Genomic DNA, 18,801 nt, shown 5'->3' on the forward strand with positions numbered 1-18,801 from the left:
AGTTATTGATTATCACTCTTTTCAACTTTATCTAGTCTAACCTGGTGTTTCATGATGTAATTTTCACATTTCCGCTATGGCATGACTAACCTTTGTCACTAAGCATAATACAATTGTCTATTATTAAAATCCATCACTATCGAAATACAAATATTTGAAGTGATCATAGTAACCTCAACCGCACCTGTTATTCCAAGCCTGCAATAGCTCACACAGATTCTGTTTCTTGGTAATTAGGCAATCATCCACAAGTAGCAATTGTTGAGGGTTGTCGATTGGGGAGGACATTAACCTTGCCTGAGTTTTCTCAAACCAGTTTCGAAATTCTGCCTCTTCCATCTGTGTCAACAGATAAAACATTTCAGCCTCCAGAATGAATTATTTCAATTATAAGGAAGTTGGCATGGTTTTGAACATTATTTTACACATGATATGATCAAACTGGTGTGAAAAAGATAGTTACTTCTTTTTGTGCAAACAAATCTTCAATTTTTTCTTCTCTTGTTTTGTTGAAGGTATCGGTTTTCAGGGACACAAGGCGATCATCTACTGCTGAATAGATTTGTGATACCCTGAATAATAGCAGATTTTTTATTAGTAATCATCTTAATCAAACTATCCATCAGAGAGCAATTGTTGACCAATTTGGGTTCAAACTTACTTTTGCGAAAAATCCTTCAAATCTTGAATAATCAATTGCTTTGATGGCATTTGATGTTTGATGTATATTTCTAGTGGTGGAAGGCAAATTTCAAGCATCCTAATGGGGGCAAAACTGGTAGAACAGAAAGTTAATATATCTGTCAATCAGAAATAACAAGTCAATTGTAAAATTAGTATCTAGAAAACTATGCAAACATGCAATTATTCCACTAAAGTAACTCACTCAAAAAACAGGAAAATAAATAAGCTGAACATAAGAAATAATATTTTGTAATTTCCATTCGAAGTCATGATTTTAGTTGGTGAGTAGAAATATTTTTAGAAAGTGGCCATTCCTTGTTAATATTAGGTGGAAGGGGTGCATTCCAATTTCCTCTCATACTGTTACCCTTTCTGGCTGCAACAAAGCAGGGAATTTGGGTCCTGCTGCACTGTAGGAATGCTATGGTTCTATGATTCTTCATTACAATTCTAATCTGTTCACAAGGACCTTTTAATGAAGCTTTAGAAATTCAGGATGAGCAGTCAATTCCCATTCTTTACAGGATATTGAAATTAACTAAGATGCCACCACTGGCCTCAATATCAGAAGATTGGGTAATTACACAGCTATCATATTTTGGAGGCAATTAATAAGTCAGGTCACCTCAGGCCAGTAATCACTCTGAACAAAAGAATTGGTGCATCACAAGTTATTGACAAAGCACATCAAGTAGCAAAAATCACAGGACAAAAATGAATAAATGAAACTTATATCCACATGCAAGTTAATTTGCTGAATGTGTTTGTTCACACAACTGGCATGAAACTTTAATAGGAACATTTCACATCTTCCATTATGAGAAATCATCTTTTCAGCATTAAAAGGTATATATATATAATATATAGTTTTTGTTAAATATATATATATAAAATATAGTTTCCTAAACATTCTAAGAAGTTTCATCAAGGTAAATTTTGATTAAGAAACATTGATAATGAGCACAACATACCAAAATAGAATAGACCAGTCTCTTTTATTTACCTGAAAGATGCAACCATCTGATTGTAGGAGAAATACTGGTGATAATCATGATGCATAGAGTGACCACAAGGCTCTGCATTTGCTCTACGGGTATACTGATGGCCATAGAATCTTAACTCTAAGTACTTGGCAAAGGACATGGACCAAGAATCCCTGGAGAGTGGAACCACTGGAGTCACCTGCAACAATACACAATATATGATATGTACTGCAAAAATAAAAATCTACATACACTGCATTAAACTCTGGCAGAATAATATTTAACTTTACGAAATGGTTATCTTCAACGAGTGATTATGCTGATGTACCTGCTTACATATTCTGCACCAAGAGTATGTTAAGATTGTGTGTTGATAGCCAGGAACAGGAGAATCCAGCTCTTTTAATACAATTTGTACACAGCCATTACCATGCACAAAACGGCGTATATGATGCACCATAGGTGTTTCACAGAACATGCTTGGACACTGATAGGAGGGTCTGCAAAGAAAATCAAAATATAGAAATATATAAACCTTAAATATTTAAAGTCATAAAGGTTTTATGATTCATCATTCATTTTTATCCTTTGATATTTTGGAATTTGTTAGTATTTCGAGATCCCATTCTGTGATTATCAACTTTTTCATAAAACTGCATAGCATTAAATGTTTTCAAGTATGCTAAAAAGAAGTTCAGCTGTGTCTGTTCTTCAAAATCAAGCCCTATGTTATCTATTAACAAGGATTGAAGTCGGAAGTGGTGCAACTTAATTAAATAATCAAATGATATGTATGCAAACCAGTAATCCCTCATTTTTATTAAATAACTTTCTAATTCTAGTAATCACTTAAGTTTATGATGTAAAGTTTAATAATTTATTGTAACGTAAGCAAGCCATGCCAATCATCCTGGCCTATCAGCCACTACAAATGCTTGAAGTGTTGTATATACATTGTTCAATAAACTAATAAGAATATTTCTTGCACTTGTTATTTTATGCACTTGAAGTGCTGCAATTCAGAATCTGCAACCACTAACTTAAACCACCAAATAACCTCACTGAAACACTGGTGAGCTCTTAAACCACAACTTGCAACAATACATATCAGTGCTGTAAAAAGAAAACAATCAAACTATTGACTTTGCATCAAAATACAATGTTTTAAAATTTAAAACACACACAAGAACACATCAATCATATCATACTTCAGTAACAGTGATAGACTAAATCTAATTAAAATATAAACTCAAGAATCACTGAATTTATGAGGTACCAGTATCAGCTGAGCAACGAATAGATGCCATGGGCAGAAGTGTTCATTAGCATGCAGAACACTTGAGGATATCTATAACAGCACAAACTAAGCTAATTAAAGAATTGTAAAAATAGCTGAAACCTTGTTGGTTACAATTTACATTTGAGAATCCTGTCAATCACTGGAGCAATTCTGAATTTACAGCCATTTACAGACAATTTAACCACAGATTTTAGGTCACCAACATTAGAATTATGTTGGTTATTAATGATACCTTATTATGGAGCTAAAATTAAGTAAAACCCAAAAAATGAATATAATCATGCAAGTTATATTATTCTATCATGATTAACTGCTTTCTAGCTATAATTTTGATGGTCACAGCAACACAGGAATATCCTGTTTCATTGCTTATTAGATCATCTGTAGGGTGTGAAGAACATGGTGAGTGATACTGGTCGCATCAATGGGTTATGGCATGTGTCTGCATCAGCTCTCTACAAAAGTAACTCAGCTAATCTAATTCACTGCCCTTTCCCAGTAGCAAAACATTTTTAAAAATTCATTTTTGAAAGTCAAGATTGTATCTACCTCCACCACAATCTCATGCAATGTATTCGTGATTCCAACCAATTGCTGCATAAAAACGTTCTTCTTCACATCTCCATTAAATGTTCATCCCATCATTTAAAATCTCCGATTCTTGACACTTCCTTCAATAGAAACAGGTTCTCTCTGTCTAGAGCCACCATGATTTAGAAAATTTCTACCAAATCTCCTCTCAACTTTCACTTCTCTAAGACAAGCAGACCCAGCATCCCAAAACTATCCATATAACTGAAGTCCCTCATCTGGAACCATTCTCAAAAAGCTCTTTTGTCTTCACATTCTTCCCAAAGTGTAGTGCACAGAATAGAACCTAATACACCAGTTGAGGTCAAAACAGTGTTTTATAAAGGTTCATCAGAATTTTCTTACTTTCATACCTACATATCTTTTTAAACCACTTTCTCAACTTGCCCTGCACCTTTAATAACTTGTGCCCATTTTGCTCCACCCCTTTTAGAATTGTACCTTTTACTGCAGATTGATTCTCCTCATTCTTCCTACTAAATTGTAACATTTTTCTGCATTAAATTTCATTTGCCACGTGTGTCTATTCCAGCAGCCCATACCCTCCTGATACCACTATCTCTTCACAGTTCACAATATTTACAAGTTGTGTCATGAGCAAATTCTGAAATTGCAGCCAATGCACCCACGTTATAGTCATTAATGTAGGGAAAGAAAAGCAGTGGTCCTAGTACTGATCACTGGGGAACCCTACTTACACCCAATAAACAATCATTCACCAATATTGCTTTCTGTCACTCAATCAACCTTATTTCCATGCTGCCACTTTCCTTTTTATTCCACACAAAAACAGAAAATGCTGGAAAATCTCAGCAGGTCTGACAAAGGATCATCCTGACTTGAAACGTTGGCTCTTTTCTCTCTCCACAGCTGCTGTCAGATCTGCTGAGATTTTCCAGCATTTGCTGTTTTTGTTTCAGATTCCAGCATCCACAATATTTTGCTTTTATATTCTTTTATTATATTGGTTTCTACTTTTCTGGAAAGACCCATTATACGGCACTCTTATCAAACTCATTTTGGAAGTCTGTGTACATGATGAACATCAACACTCTCCTTTGCTTCAAAGAACTCAACCAAGTTATATACGATTTTTACATAGTAAATCTGTGCTGGTTTTCTTTAATTAATCTGCATCCATCCAAGGAACTGTTAATTTTGCCCCAGATTCCTTCTATCAGTTTTCCCACCATTGATGGGTCTGTAGTTTCTAGGTTTATCCTTACTTGCTTTTTTGAACAACGGTGTAACATTTGGAATTTTCCAATCCTATGGCAGCCCCCTGCTTCTACAGAGGATTGGAAGATCATGGCCAGTGCCTCCCTAATTTCCACTCATACATCCTTCATATTCCTCTGATGCATCAACTTTATGAGCAGCTGGACTTTCTAATACTGCACTTGATAAATTTTTAGCTCACCCAATGTTTCAACAACCTCCTCTCAATGATGTTAGCATCTGATGAGGTGGTAGGGGAGGGTACAATTACAACATTTAAAATACACTTGGACAGGTACATAAATGGGAAAGGTTAGAAGAATGTGGGCCAAACATAGAAGATGTATTAGGTATGGGACTAGTTCAGTTAAGGAAACCTGGTCAGCATGGACGAGTTGGGCCAGAAGGCCTGTTTCCATGCTGTACATCTCTATGTCTCTCTATGTCACAGATACAAAGTACTCGTTTGGTATTTCAATTATGCCTCTCCTCCATGCATCGATCCTCTTTCCCCAATTGGTTTCACCCCTCTTACTACATTTTGCTATTTCTGTATCAATGGAAGCTTGTTTAGATTCCTTCTCACGTTAACGGCCAGTCTCTTCTCATTCTCTCTCGGTCTCCCATTTCATCTCCTCTTTTAATTTTCAATATTCAGCCTTATATTATTAACCTTACATCTGCCGTGCACACCCTTTATCAGTTTCAACTTGCCCTCTCTCAATATCTTCATTCAGGGAGTTCTGCCTTTGATTGCTTTTCCTATCCCCCCTCATGTTGTACCTAATACATCTTCTCTTTAAAAGGTGGATTATTGTTCCATTATAGTTTCATCTGACAATCTTTGATTCCAATTTTCCCGGGACATGTCCATTCTCTGAAATTGGCCCTCCTACAATTAAGTACTTACACTTCAAATTGCTCCTTGTCCTTTTCCACTAGTAATGATATACTGTTTCCCAAATGTTCCTCTAACACTTGCTCCACTCAAACTACCTCATTCCCAGAACCAGATCCAGCAATGCTCCCTGCCTTGTTGGGCTTGGAACATACTAATCAAGAAAACACTTCAAGAACTCTTCCCCTTCTTTGCCCTTTATACTATTGCTATCCCAGTCTGTATTAGGACAATTGAAGCCCTTCATTATTGCTACTCTATCGTTTTGTACCTCTCCAATTTGTGTGCAAACTTACTTCTGTCTTTCCCACTAGTTGGAGGTGACAAAAAAAGTATGGCTCATTAATGGGACTTGAAGGGGTAGTCTGCCACAGAGTTGGGTTTCTTCTCACTTGGCTCCAGATAAGAGTGACCGGGCTACATAAGCAGCAAAAATCAGTTACAATTTTGAGTTTGTTATAAATACAGCCTCCACATCAGTAACATTTGCAGCATGCTGTATTGATAATTCAATCAAAGGTAGGTCTTCCATTTTTGCTACAAATCTGTGTTCACAAGTGAGGCACATTAATTTTATAAAAGCAAATTCCTGCCGATGCTGGGGCCTGAAAAAACATAAAATTCTGGAAAATCTCAGTAGGGTCTGACAGCATCTATGGAGAGAGAACAGATCTTATTTTATACATGCCTTATCCAAGATTATTGCCAGATTAAATTGAAATGGAATTCCAAAAACAAAAGATTTTTCCCCGTTTCAATACCTATTCTGGTCAGAATGCTTCCCAATGATATATTTGATGTTGCTATAAATTGTCAACTTATTGAAGTCAAAGTAGTAATATTAAAACTGATTACTTCACACTTTGAAGACAAGTATGTAGATGAGCATGCTGGATGCTGTATAATCATCGCTTTTTTTTAGAAAAGGGAACCAAGCACATGAACAGGATATTGGACCAGTGCAACTTCAGTTTCAGGCACTATTTTAAGAACGTTGATCTTGCTGCTAAACTGGAGTTTTAGTGCTCGAGGACAGACTTTATGTAGAATTTAATGCAAATAATCTAAATTCTGAATTTGTCTGTAGATCTGTTAATAAAATAAATGAATTAGTAAAATTGGTAGAAAACCACCACACTCACCTGAAGCAATATCTTTCTAAAAATATTCCCAAAGTCAGATCATTTTTTCCATAAAACTCCATTGTGACGATCCTATAAGTGCAACCACCACGATCAATAATTAAAACATATTTGATAAAATTATTAAAATTATTAAGTGTCTAATTAAAATAATTAGACACTTAAAGTAGTAATGCTACAGATACATATTTAAATACATATTGGAACTATTCAAAGCAATATTTTTAAGTTTCGCAATTCATAACAGTGTTACAATAAATTACTTCTCAGATCTATATTTAAGAGAAATAATTGTAAATTTATCATTTCACTCATCCCGTATAATTTATTGGCAAATGTGTTTTCATATAAATTTTGACTTGGAGATTCAAGGAAAACTTTTATTAAAACTTTTCAATATCGTGGGACTAAGTTATATCCAACTCAAAATGGGTTCAGAAAGGCTAACCACAGAATTAATGAAATGCTCAATAACATTGGGAATTTACAAGAACTTTAAATGAAAGTAAATCTTAGATAAACAGTTAATGCATACCATCTGCTATTCATAAATGTGAATGTTTCATACTAACTTACTAGCAATTGAAAATGTCTCAAACTTGTGAAAGAACATCACTTAAATTTACTATATTTCTCATTAAAAAAAAAAAATAGGCCTTCTTTTTTGACACCATAAATTGAGTGTGCAAGCAGACAGGTTGCACTTTAGTCATTGTCTCATTGGTGCCTCCACTTCACGGTTTGGCTGTCACCTGAGTCAGAAGTCAATCAGTTCAAACCCCATTCCAAAGTCTTCAGCACTTAATTTAAGATAACACTTGAGGGCAATATTGAATTGTGTGTGACACTTGCTTGTGGTGCTATCTTTCAGATTAGACATTAAGCAAAGGCCTGCATAGAAACCCTACAGTGCAGAAAGAGGCCATTCAGTCCATCAAGTCTGCACCGACACTTCAAAAGAGCATCTCACCAAGGCCATCCCCTAAGAAATGTGAGATTTGCTGGCTAGACCAGCATTCATTGCCCATCCCTAATTGCTCGAGAAGGTGGTGGTGTGCTGCCTTCTTGAAATGCTGCAGTCCATGTGGTGTAGATACACCCACGGTGCCATGAAGGAGGGAGTTCCAGGATTTTGACCCAGTGACAGTGAAGGAATATAGTGACACATTTCCAAGTCAGGATGGTGAATGGCTTGGACGGAAACTTTCAGGTGGTGGTATTCCCTTGTGTCTACTGCCTCTGTTCTTCTAGATGGCAGTCATCCTGGGTTGGAAAGGTGCTGTCTAAGAAGCCTTGGTGAGTTCCCATAGTGCATCTTGGACTTGGTACTCACTGCTGCTACTGTGCATCTGTGCAGGAGGGAGTGAAATGTTTGTGGAATGATGACGACTAAGCAAGTTGCTTTGTCCTGGATGGTGTCAAGCCTCTCGAGTGTTGTTGGAGCTGCACTCATCCAACCAAGGGGAGAGTATTCCATCACACTCCTGACTTGTGTCTTGTAGATTGTGGGCAGGAAATGAGTTTTTGAAGTACCTGCTCTTGTAGGCACAGTATTTATATGGCTAGTCTGGTTCAGTTTCTGATCAATGGTAACACCCAGGATGTTATTAGTGAGGGATCTAGTAGTGTTAATGGCATTGAGTATCAAGGGATGGTGGTTAGATTCTCTGTTGTTGGAGATGGTCATTGCCCAGCAATTGCATGGTGCTAATGATACTAGTCATTTTCCAGCCCAAGATATTGTCCAGGTCTGGTTGCATTTGAGCATGGACTGCTTCAGTATCTGAGGAGTTGTGAACATTGTGCAATCATCAACGAACATCCCCACTTCTGACCTTACAATGGAAGGAAGGTGATTGATGAAGCAGCTGAAGATGGCTGGGCCAAAGACACTCCCGAGGAACTCCTGCAATGGTGCCCTGGAGTTGAGATGTCTGACTTCCAACAACCGCAACCATTTTGCTTTGCATCAGGCACGACTCCCACTAGCAAAGATTTCTCCCTGATTCTCATTGACTCCAGTTTTGCTTGGGCTCCTAGATGCCGCACTTGGTCAAATGCAGCTTGAAATCAAGGGCAGTTGCCCTCACCTCTGGAGTTCAGTGCTTTTGTCCATGCTTGAACAAAAGCTGTAATGAGGTCAGGAGCTGAGTAACCCGGGCAAAACGCAAACTGAACATCAAACAGCAGGTTATTGCTAAGCAAGTGCCACTTGACTGCATCAATGGCCCTTCCATCAACTTGCTGACGATCGAGTATAGATTGATAATTGGCTGGGTTGGATTTTTCTTGCTTTGTGGGTACAGGACATACATGGGCAATTTTCCACGTTGCCAGGTAGATGTGACTGTTGCAGCTGTACAGCAATAGCTTGGCTAGAGGCAGAGGAAGTTCTGAAGCACCAGTCTTCAGTACTATTGCCAGAACCCATAGCTATTGCAGTATCTAGTGCCTTTGGCCATTCCTTGATATCACATGGAGTGATTCAAACTGGCTGAAGATTGATGTCTGTGATGCTGGAGACCTCCAGCTCGGCACTTCTGGTTGAAGATTGTTGCAAATGTTTCAGTCTTATCTTTTGCAATGATGTGTTGGGCTACTCCATTATTAAGGATGGAGATATTTGTGAAGTCTCCTCCTCCAGTGAGTTGCTAAAAACATCTTGCATTTTTACAGTTTATTAAACATAGTAAAGTGCTGTTGGACAGCATGGTGGATTCCTCCCATTTTCTTTAAATGAAAAAAATGGCTGGAATTTTCTGACAGTTCTTGCCGGCAGAATCTTCCAGTTCCGCCGATGGCAAACTGCTGTCATGGATTTCCCTGATTGACAGCGGCGGCATGTTAGGCAATGGCGGGCCACCTCCACCACTGCAAAACACGACACCGGGGGATCCGGGAGTGAGGAGAATTCGGAATAAGTTAAAATCTCATGCCCAACTCCAACATATATTCCCTACACAGAACAGAATGTCACAACACTACAGCACTGAGCCAAGTGGGTTACTTTACATTATATTACATTCTATTTAATTAAACTCACAACAAATGCCAAATATTTATAAGCAGAGGATGGGAGACAGGGTTGATGAAGAACTGCCAGCATAGTCATTACCACTCTGAAACTAACTGCAATTTCAAGATTTAGTGCGTCGGTAGATTAATGATGAAATCCTGAAGCTGCATTCCTTTAACTCACTGCTCTGCCACAAGCCAGCCACAACTCCAGCAATCACTGAAATTAGATGTGGCAAGAAACCCTCTTATCGGCAATAGGAAGTTATACTTTGTTCCATGAGGCGTAATTGAGCTTTTCATGGTAATATGACTTATACCTTTTGCTGAATAAGCTAATTTCCTATTTGTGGAGCATTAAATGCCTCCATTATGATTAATTATTAATTTTTACAAAACTAATATTTTTAATATAAGCAATTGATAAAAAGCTTTTTCAGAATATTTCAACTCATACCTTCATCCACTGTGTATACTCTAGTCTTTATTTCCCTCTTTGTAAAACTTTGGAGTAATTTAACTTGAGTGTTGTTCTTTTCCTAGAGGCATGACTGGGGCGGAGCTGGTAATTAACTGGAATGGAGGATAAAAGACTGGAACACAGATGCATGATTGGGTGATTAGGATGGGAGGGAGGGAGTGGGAGTAGTGGAGGGGGAGAGATTGCTAAAGCTACAGAGGGTAGCAGTGTGAGATTGTCCAGGGGTGAGGCCACACTGCCAGGGCATGCAGAATACGGGCAGCGCTGCCTTCTTGATAAGTTTGATGTGAGTGAAGAGAAGGAGGGCCTGTTGTCAATTGATACAACACCAGGAAGAGCTTCGCTCTGAGTAACAAGAGCCAGTGGGGCTCCATGAAGATCCAGATACTGATGAGGAGCGACAAATCCACTGAGACTTTTGGCATGACTAAAGGTCGACAGGGAGGCGAACAAAAGGCAATGCCATGCAGACGCTTTCACTTATCTCGGATGTGGTAGGTCATATCTGCCACATTCTCTATGAGAATCTCACTCCGCATGGATTGGGAGGCCATCCAATGGCAGTCGTTCTGAAGGTAACTACTTTTTTGCCAGGGAATCGTTCCAGGGTTCCACTGGAAGCCTCTGCGGAATCTCACAATCATTCATTCATAGTGCAAAAGGAAGGTGAAATAAAGCACGTCATTCTGTCGAGCTCGTCATGGATGGTGCAGGCCAGACTACCAGATCTGTGGGATTTGCAGCTACCTCCAGCTTCCCAACTGTAGGGCCTTGACTGCACACATGTGGCCTTAAGAGCTCCTTAGCAGTAGGATTTATTAATGGAAAAGGATTCCATTCTGTAAAAATGCAATTGATTGGTGATCGCCAAAAGAAGATAATGCATGTTTGCACGAGGTAGCCGGGAGCCTGCATGCCTCTTACATCCTGAGTCACTCATTGGTGATACAGATCAGCACATTCAGGATTGTCTCTTCAGTGTTAAGGGGTACTCCCAAAAGGCATGGCTAATGAAGCCCATTTGTTGTTCACATGGTGCATCTGAGATTACAATAATGCCACATTCTGCAGCAAGGTTTTTAAAAAGAGCAGACCACTGGCATGCTGAAGTTGCATTTTAGATGTTTGGACTGATTAGGCTCTCCAGTACTTGCCATAGCGTGTACCCCACAACATTGTCATTTGTTGCACCCTACACAACCTAGCACTATGAAAGCCGGGGGGTTCTGGGGTGAATAAGACACAGGCTAATCGGAATCAGTTCTCCTTCGATACAGGGTACGCATCAGGGTACGTAATCTTCAACATCTTAATGAAGATCATCAGAATAAATATTGAAAAGCACTCAGGAGGTCTGCAGGGACATTGCTATCATCCCATTACAGCTCTCCACATGTTCAATCTGCCAGAGTGTGATACGGACAAGGAAGTCCAAGTCACTGATTGCACTGTCATGTAACGAGATTCATGTCCATTGTCCTTCTGGGACTTAACATAAGGATTCAGTCAAGCCATGTTAGGCAGACCTTCAGGCAAACTAACATCCTGGCGTGTAACAGGCCAGCATCATGTTTAGTTTATTTATTTAGTGTCACAAGTAGGCTTACTTTAACACTGCACTGAAGTTACTGTGAAAATCCCCTAGTCATCACACTCCGACACCTGTTCGGGTACAATGAGGGACAATTTAGAATGGTCAATGCACCTAACCAACACATCTTTCAGACTGTGGGAGGAAACCGGAGCACCCGGAGGAAACCCGCACAGGACTGGGAGAATGTGCAGACTCTGCACAGACAGTAACCCAAGTCGGGAATGGTCCCTGGCGCTGTGAGGTAGCAGTGCTAACCACTGTGCCACCCCTTCATCAGGCTGGGCATACACCTATGATATCAGACTCATTGTTGTCTCGCAGACATTTCCAATGTCATCCAGTGCAACCAATTTTCATTGTTCTGCATCATTCCCATTAGAGTGCGAACTAATGAAAAAGCAATGTTCAACCCTAAGCATGGATACAAGATAATGCTGCAAGTAGGCGTAAAAGGCAATGGTCAAACTGAAACACAAACATGACAGTCATTAAACAAAGACCATTGCAAAATGCACTTGGTTGGAATGATTCCAATGCGTGTGGTGATAAATTATCCCATAAAATCCCTACAGTTCAGAAGGAGGCCATTCGGCCCATCAAGTCTGCACTCCCTCCCTCCCCCCGCGCTATCCCTGTAACCTCAAACCACTTACCATGGCTAATCCACCTAACCTATACATCTTTGGACTGGGGAGGACCCGGAGCCCCAGAGGAAACTCACTCTGACATGGGCAGAATGTGCAAACTCTACACAGTCACTCATGGTTGGAATCAAATCCAGGTCCGTGGCACTGTGAGGCTGCAGTGCTAACCACTGTGCCACCTCTGTCTCTATAACTTGTAAGAAGTCTCACAACACCAGGTTAAAGTCCAACAGGTTTATTTGGTAGCAAATACCATAAGCTTTCGGAGCAATGCTCCTTCGTCAGATGGAGTGGTCTCTGTTCTCAAACAGGGCACAGACACAGAAATCAAATTACAGAATACTGATTAGAATGCAAATCTCTACAGCCAGCCAGGTCTTAAATGTACAGACAAATGTACAGTACAGACCGGGATGTTGGATTTATGTCACATTATCAGTAACCCCCACAGCTTGCCTCCTGGACTTGCACAATTTCACAAGCTGTACTGTCTGGAGACAATACACATCTCTTTAACCTGTGTTGAATGCTCCCTCCACCCACATTGTCTGTGCATTTAAGACCTGGCTGGCTGTAGAGATTTGCATTCTAATCAGTATTCTGTAATTTGATTTCTGTGTCTGTGCCCTGTTTGAGAACAGAGACCACTCCATCGGACGAAGGAGCATTGCTCCGAAAGCTTATGGTATTTGCTACCAAATAAACCTGTTGGACTTTAACCTGGTGTTGTGAGACTTCTTACTGTGCTTACCCCAGTCCAACGCCGGCATCTCCACATCTATAACTTGTACCATAAATAGATATTAGTGCAGCTGCATCAGGATAATCAATAGCATTCCAAGAACAATACTCATTAGACCATATTAATGTAAGGCTCTGATGCGAGGCCGACATGTGCATTGCCCAACCATCATGTTCATAACAGGAACTGCTTTTATTCATGTCATTTAAGTGGAACTAAAGACAACTATTTAGATGAGATTTTGAGTGAGACAACATGGAACTGAGGGACACGATGGGAGATACTTGAACGGGTGGGGGGGTGGGGGGGGGGGGGCAGGAGGGCATCTGTTATCCTTGGAAGACTATGGATCATTGAATCACATGGAAGAGCCAATCAGTACCTGAGACATTGAGGGAGAAAAGCAAAACATACTTACAAAAGGTGCATATTATATACAGTGATTGAACACCAATGCCACCATTGTACATTCAGAACTTCTTCATTTTTTTCTTATCCTACCACTATGTCTTTGTGCATCCCCAACATCCGAAGCAGAGGTGGAGGCATCCTCTGAAGGCCTGAGGCTTAGAGGGCTCCAGCCTGCTAAGAGTCTCTTGTTCGGGGACAGATGCACCGTCCTCAAGGCTGGAGTCGATGGGGTCATGGGCAAAGGGATTATGGAGAAGCTGGACATCCTTAGAATATTCTGAGTGTATTCGCTGAGGAGTCTTGTTGATGTTCCTCCTCCCTGTAAGCGCTCAAGGCTCCCTCCTCGACTCCCTGAGGAGAGAGACCTGGAATGTCAATGTGACTCAAATCCTCTCTCGTCTAGCCACTGCTGCAACACACCCACGGCTAGAGCGATGAAGTGCAGGTACGAGATCCAATCCCACAGAAACTGTGTCCTGCTGGACCTGGGTCGCCAAGGTGGCTGCCACCCTTCCAATGAAGACTGTGATACGCTCTCATGCCATGACATCAGACAGAACATGGACCGACTCTTCTATTCTTCTTTCCAATCTACTGATGGCCCCTGACAACTCTGCCTGATGTTTGCCTGCCTGCCTTTGCATCTCCAATATTTCTCTCTAAGCCGATTCGAAATGCTTGTCATCAGGCTCAGACTCAGCAAGGGCCTGGTCTCCAGCAGTCCTCCGAGTGTCCTGAACAGCTAGGAGTCTCTCCAAGGAGGCCTCACTGAACTGTGGCGCTGAGGCTTCAAATCCTTTATCGTCATTGTGAACCTGAACCACAGAACACCTGGGCTGCAGAGAGTGAATGTGCTCTGCAAATGTGGCGCCAGAACCTTTAACATTATCAGGTAGCAGCAGGATTGACAAATCACTGCCCACCCCACTGCAAGCTCCTCACTGACGCACAAATAATGAACTGAAATTTGGAAGCTCTGATGCGAGACCTACCCCGCTGTCCAGCAGGAATCACACCGGGCTTCCTGCCTGCCACAAATTTAGTCTCTGGAATGGAAAAATCCACCCAAAATGACAAAAACAAAATTTTTAATTACAATTTTCACTCACCTCCACAGTTCTCATTTTGTGAAGCTTTTCTGGTGCGTATTACACCGTTACACAAACATTTTTTAAAATTTGAAGTTTACAATACATGACTGGTACAATGGTACTGCAAGATTTGTTCTCATCATGTTACTTACTTCACAATATATATTAAACAACTTATTGCACTTACAAGGAAATGGCAAGCAGCACACTGCGTTGTTATGCAAAAACAAATAATTATCGACAACAGGATTTCCACAACAAACTTGCACATTTTTCCTGCATTGAAACATTATTGTCAACATTTGAACTGCATTTAAAACGAAAGAAAAAAGAAAAGGACAAGGGGGAGGAGACAAGGGGCCAAAGAGCACTGATTTTCTTTTGCAGTGGAAATACACACTACAAAAATAACCAGTATAGACCTCAAAGTTATAGGTTATGTTTTAGTAAACTATTTGTGACACAAGGCAAAATGGTTACTCACCACGGACTAACGCATGGATTAGGTGCATTGCTCGATTGCACAGAGGAACTACTGAAGAGAACACAAAGCTTCTGATGATTTGCAGGGCTCAAACAGTCCACCTTAAAAACAAAAATAGATCTGACCAGCACATTCCTCTTGTATGCCAAAACACTGCATCCATTCTTATGGATCATACAGATGGCCACGTGCTGAATACAAAAAGCATCTCACTCATACCAGTGATTAACTCATAACCTGCCATTGTTTGGTCCACACATTCATCTAATGGGTCCCTGGACTTTATCACTCAAGCTTTTATTAGTCATGATTATTTTAGTGTCAGGTCAGTCATTATATGAACCAAACATTAACTGACCTTTTCTCTACGTGTGAGTATAAAACTAGTTTATGATTGCTTCTCATGGTAATATAAAATACCTGTTCCCAAAGCAGTTTCATTGCAAGCAACATTTTGTACGGCTAGTTTAAAGTATTTTGATCCCTATGAGTACTCATGTTTTTGGCACAACTTTTCTAATGCACAAGTGAAATAAAGATATTTTTACACCCATATTTATAAGTAGTTTGTCAGAAGAGCACAACAATAATATGGGAGATGTTACAGGTCAGGAAGGATGAGGTGGAATAGTTTACCTTTATCACAAAGAATTTCATTAGTGCTTTTGAGAGGAGCATTTTCTGAAGTAGAGACGGAAACCTGATTGGAGGGATTCAAACATGGAGTTTTCTGGGAAAGATTGGCTTGGATTTAGGAGGTAACAACTAGCTTGAGGATTTTGGAGAAGAAAAATTAGGTATGAGGCAATATCTTGCAAGAAAGATGGGGTCAGCAGCCAATTTTTTTGAACAGCAGTGTGATGACAGTAGATTAAAAAGAGGGACAGAACCTGGGCAGAGAGAACTATTAAAAATATCAGTTAACATGGGGACAGGAAAGAACTTTGGTGTCCAGCAGTGTAACAGGAACAAGAGTTGAGGGAGCAGTTGGCTAATCTCATGGGGAGCATATGGGGAGATAGATCAGAAAGTAGATAAAGATACCAACTCAGGGTGACGGCAGGGGAGTGCATCAAAGGAATTTTAATCTAGTTAGCTACGGGAAAGGGCAAAAACAGCTTCTCTGATGACCTTGATCTTTGTAATGAAGAAGTCCATGAGTTCTTTGCACTTGTTGCTGAATGAGAGGGTAGAGGAGATAGGAGAGAAGTTTCTGAAATAAAAATGCTGGAAATAGTCAGCAGGCCAGACAACACATGTGGAGAGAGGAACAGCGTTAACTTTTCAGGTCAATGATCTTCCATCAAAACTGGGTAAAGTTAGGAATGTAGTAGGCGTCAAGTGAAAGGGAGGAAGGTGGGGAAAAAAGGATGGTCTATGATATTGGTGGAAGACAGGAGAGAGTAATGACAAAACAGTGGTGGTGCATAGCCAAAAGGAATGAAAGGTCGTTATTCTGAAACATTGGGTGGAATTTTCCCATCCCGTCCTGCCTGCCACAGGAATCGCAGTGGGCAGGACACAGACCAAGCAACAGTCCATTGACCTTGGGCAGGATTTTCCGGCTTTGGGGCTTGCCAGCTGTAAAATCCGGCCCAGTAACTCTATTTCTCTCGCCACAAGTGCCGCCAAACGTGAAGCGCATTTCCAGTATTTTTTTACCATTTACTCAGTGAGTAATGATATGGATCTGCCCAGCACACTCCTAAACTGGGTAGCTGGTTATTGGGAACTTAAACATTTGACCTTGAAGCTACCTTTTAAGAAAAAAAAACATCCTTACCTTTGATGCCCACATTAACTCATTCTGGATTTGTCCTCGCTGACTTTCCTCTTCTCCATCTTTCATCATTGTTTTATTGCTGTCTTCTTTGCTCTGCATAAAAGGATCTATGACTTTGTTCTTTATTCTACCACCTCGAGCTCTATAATCAGCTAACAGCTTTGACAAGCTTTGGTTACTTCCTAAGGAATGAGTTATTCTGGCACTCAGCAGATCATGTGATGGAAGAATTTGAGTCGACTTTGCCTGAACATTGCCATTCAGTCCCTGAAGGTTTGTCAAGTCCTTCAGCAGTTGTTTCTTTCTCCTGAATTCAATTTCCTTTATATCTTTGTGTAAGAGGGGGGACCAATAGACCTGTTCTGGGAAGTAGTCTCTGGTGGGACATTTCATACCTTTGTCAGTCAATAGGAAAGGCTCTCTGAAAGTAATGAAAGGAGATATGCAAAGAATGACATCTTTCAGTTCCTGCTTGAATGCAACAGAGTAGGATTTCAGCCTATCTTCAGAGGAAGTAACATGTTCAGTAATGAACAGATCTGTATCATCCTGAAGGGGATCACGGAAAAGTTTAGGCCTGTTTCCCACTGACTGATCGTCAGAATCATTTGACGATCTGGGATGCTCATGTAAGAATGTGTGGTAAGTGTCTGGAGGTGTTTGATCTTTCTTACTTTCAGACATCAGTGAGTCAATTATGGATGCATGAACAGAAGATGTCATAGAAGGATCAAGAAAAGGGGCCTCAAAATCTGGAGGAGCGCTATCAGGTGTGAGTCCCTCAGGTTTTACAAAAATACTGTCCCGGGAAACACTTCTTCTCAACAGCTTCTCCTCCTCACAATATGTATTTTCTTTCAGGCAGTCAAAACTGGTAGCTGGAGCAAATTCAGACCCCAAGGAGACATCTTCGATTGGAGCGTCAGAGTCTTTGGAAAAACTGCCAATCTTCTCATCATTAAACAAGTCTTGCCCATCACTTTCAGCAGTCTCTTCATCAATAATGGAATGGATTGATCCACTTTTAGATAAACTTGGAGGCATCGCAAACTCATCCATAAGAAAAGAAAGTTCCAGCTGAGAATGATAAGCTACACAGACCATGAATATGAGAATTTCTTTTACCCTTGCTAATTCATATTCTGAAGCACCTCTCAGCTTCACGGTACAGCCCAGATGTTGGGGACAACCTTCAAAAAACATGAGCGTCTTTGTGTGACCTGGTGGGGAAAATGCAAACAAATTCAAGACATTTCAAAATTATATACATGCCTGTTTAGTCACATTCACGAGCAAAGACAGTCACAAATAAAAATTGCCAACCAACACTTCTCTTTCCGACCTGATGTATTTTGAAACTTCTCCCAATGCTTGTATTTTTTTAAAATATTGCTTCGGGTGTTGCCTCTTGTCATAATATTAAAGTAATTCAGCATGAGACTTGATACAGCAGAGTGAAAGATCACTTAACACTGCAAGGCATAAATCCTATTTGTAGGTGGATTTAAGGTAAGAGTAGGCACACTGCCACATCCTGTGGATTTCTATATTTGCTGTTTGTGCCATGATTTGGATTAGCAGGTAGGGCCTGGGTGGGATTGTGGTCGGTGCAGACTCGATGGGCCGAATGGCCTCCTTCCGCACTGTAGGGTTTCTATGTTTCTATGAAATACTGCAAACAGTGAAAATGCTGGTTTACGTGCAGCAACCACTGACTAGCAACAATCAGCTTGCCTCTAC

The 18,801-nt window shown here is 40.3% G+C and overlaps 1 protein-coding gene across 4 annotated transcripts in view; it reads right to left on the minus strand.

Moving 5' to 3' along the window:
* The window catches only part of pikfyve (phosphoinositide kinase, FYVE finger containing), a 161,840-nt gene that overhangs the window by 41,193 nt on the left and 101,846 nt on the right, over window positions 1–18,801 (minus strand). For all 4 annotated transcript variants that reach the window (XM_078228705.1, XM_078228703.1, XM_078228706.1 and 1 more), the window contains 8 exons: window positions 17,062–18,281; window positions 15,279–15,379; window positions 6,817–6,888; window positions 1,996–2,167; window positions 1,688–1,866; window positions 662–775; window positions 464–572; window positions 185–339 (listed from right to left, as the gene is read on the minus strand). In XM_078228705.1, the coding sequence (XP_078084831.1) occupies window positions 185–339; window positions 464–572; window positions 662–775; window positions 1,688–1,866; window positions 1,996–2,167; window positions 6,817–6,888; window positions 15,279–15,379; window positions 17,062–18,281 (2,122 nt within the window). The remainder of the gene's footprint in view (window positions 1–184; window positions 340–463; window positions 573–661; window positions 776–1,687; window positions 1,867–1,995; window positions 2,168–6,816; window positions 6,889–15,278; window positions 15,380–17,061; window positions 18,282–18,801) is intronic.

This window comes from Mustelus asterias, chromosome 14 (genome assembly GCF_964213995.1).
Source record: "Mustelus asterias chromosome 14, sMusAst1.hap1.1, whole genome shotgun sequence".
In the NCBI taxonomy this organism is placed as follows: Eukaryota; Metazoa; Chordata; class Chondrichthyes; order Carcharhiniformes; family Triakidae; genus Mustelus; species Mustelus asterias.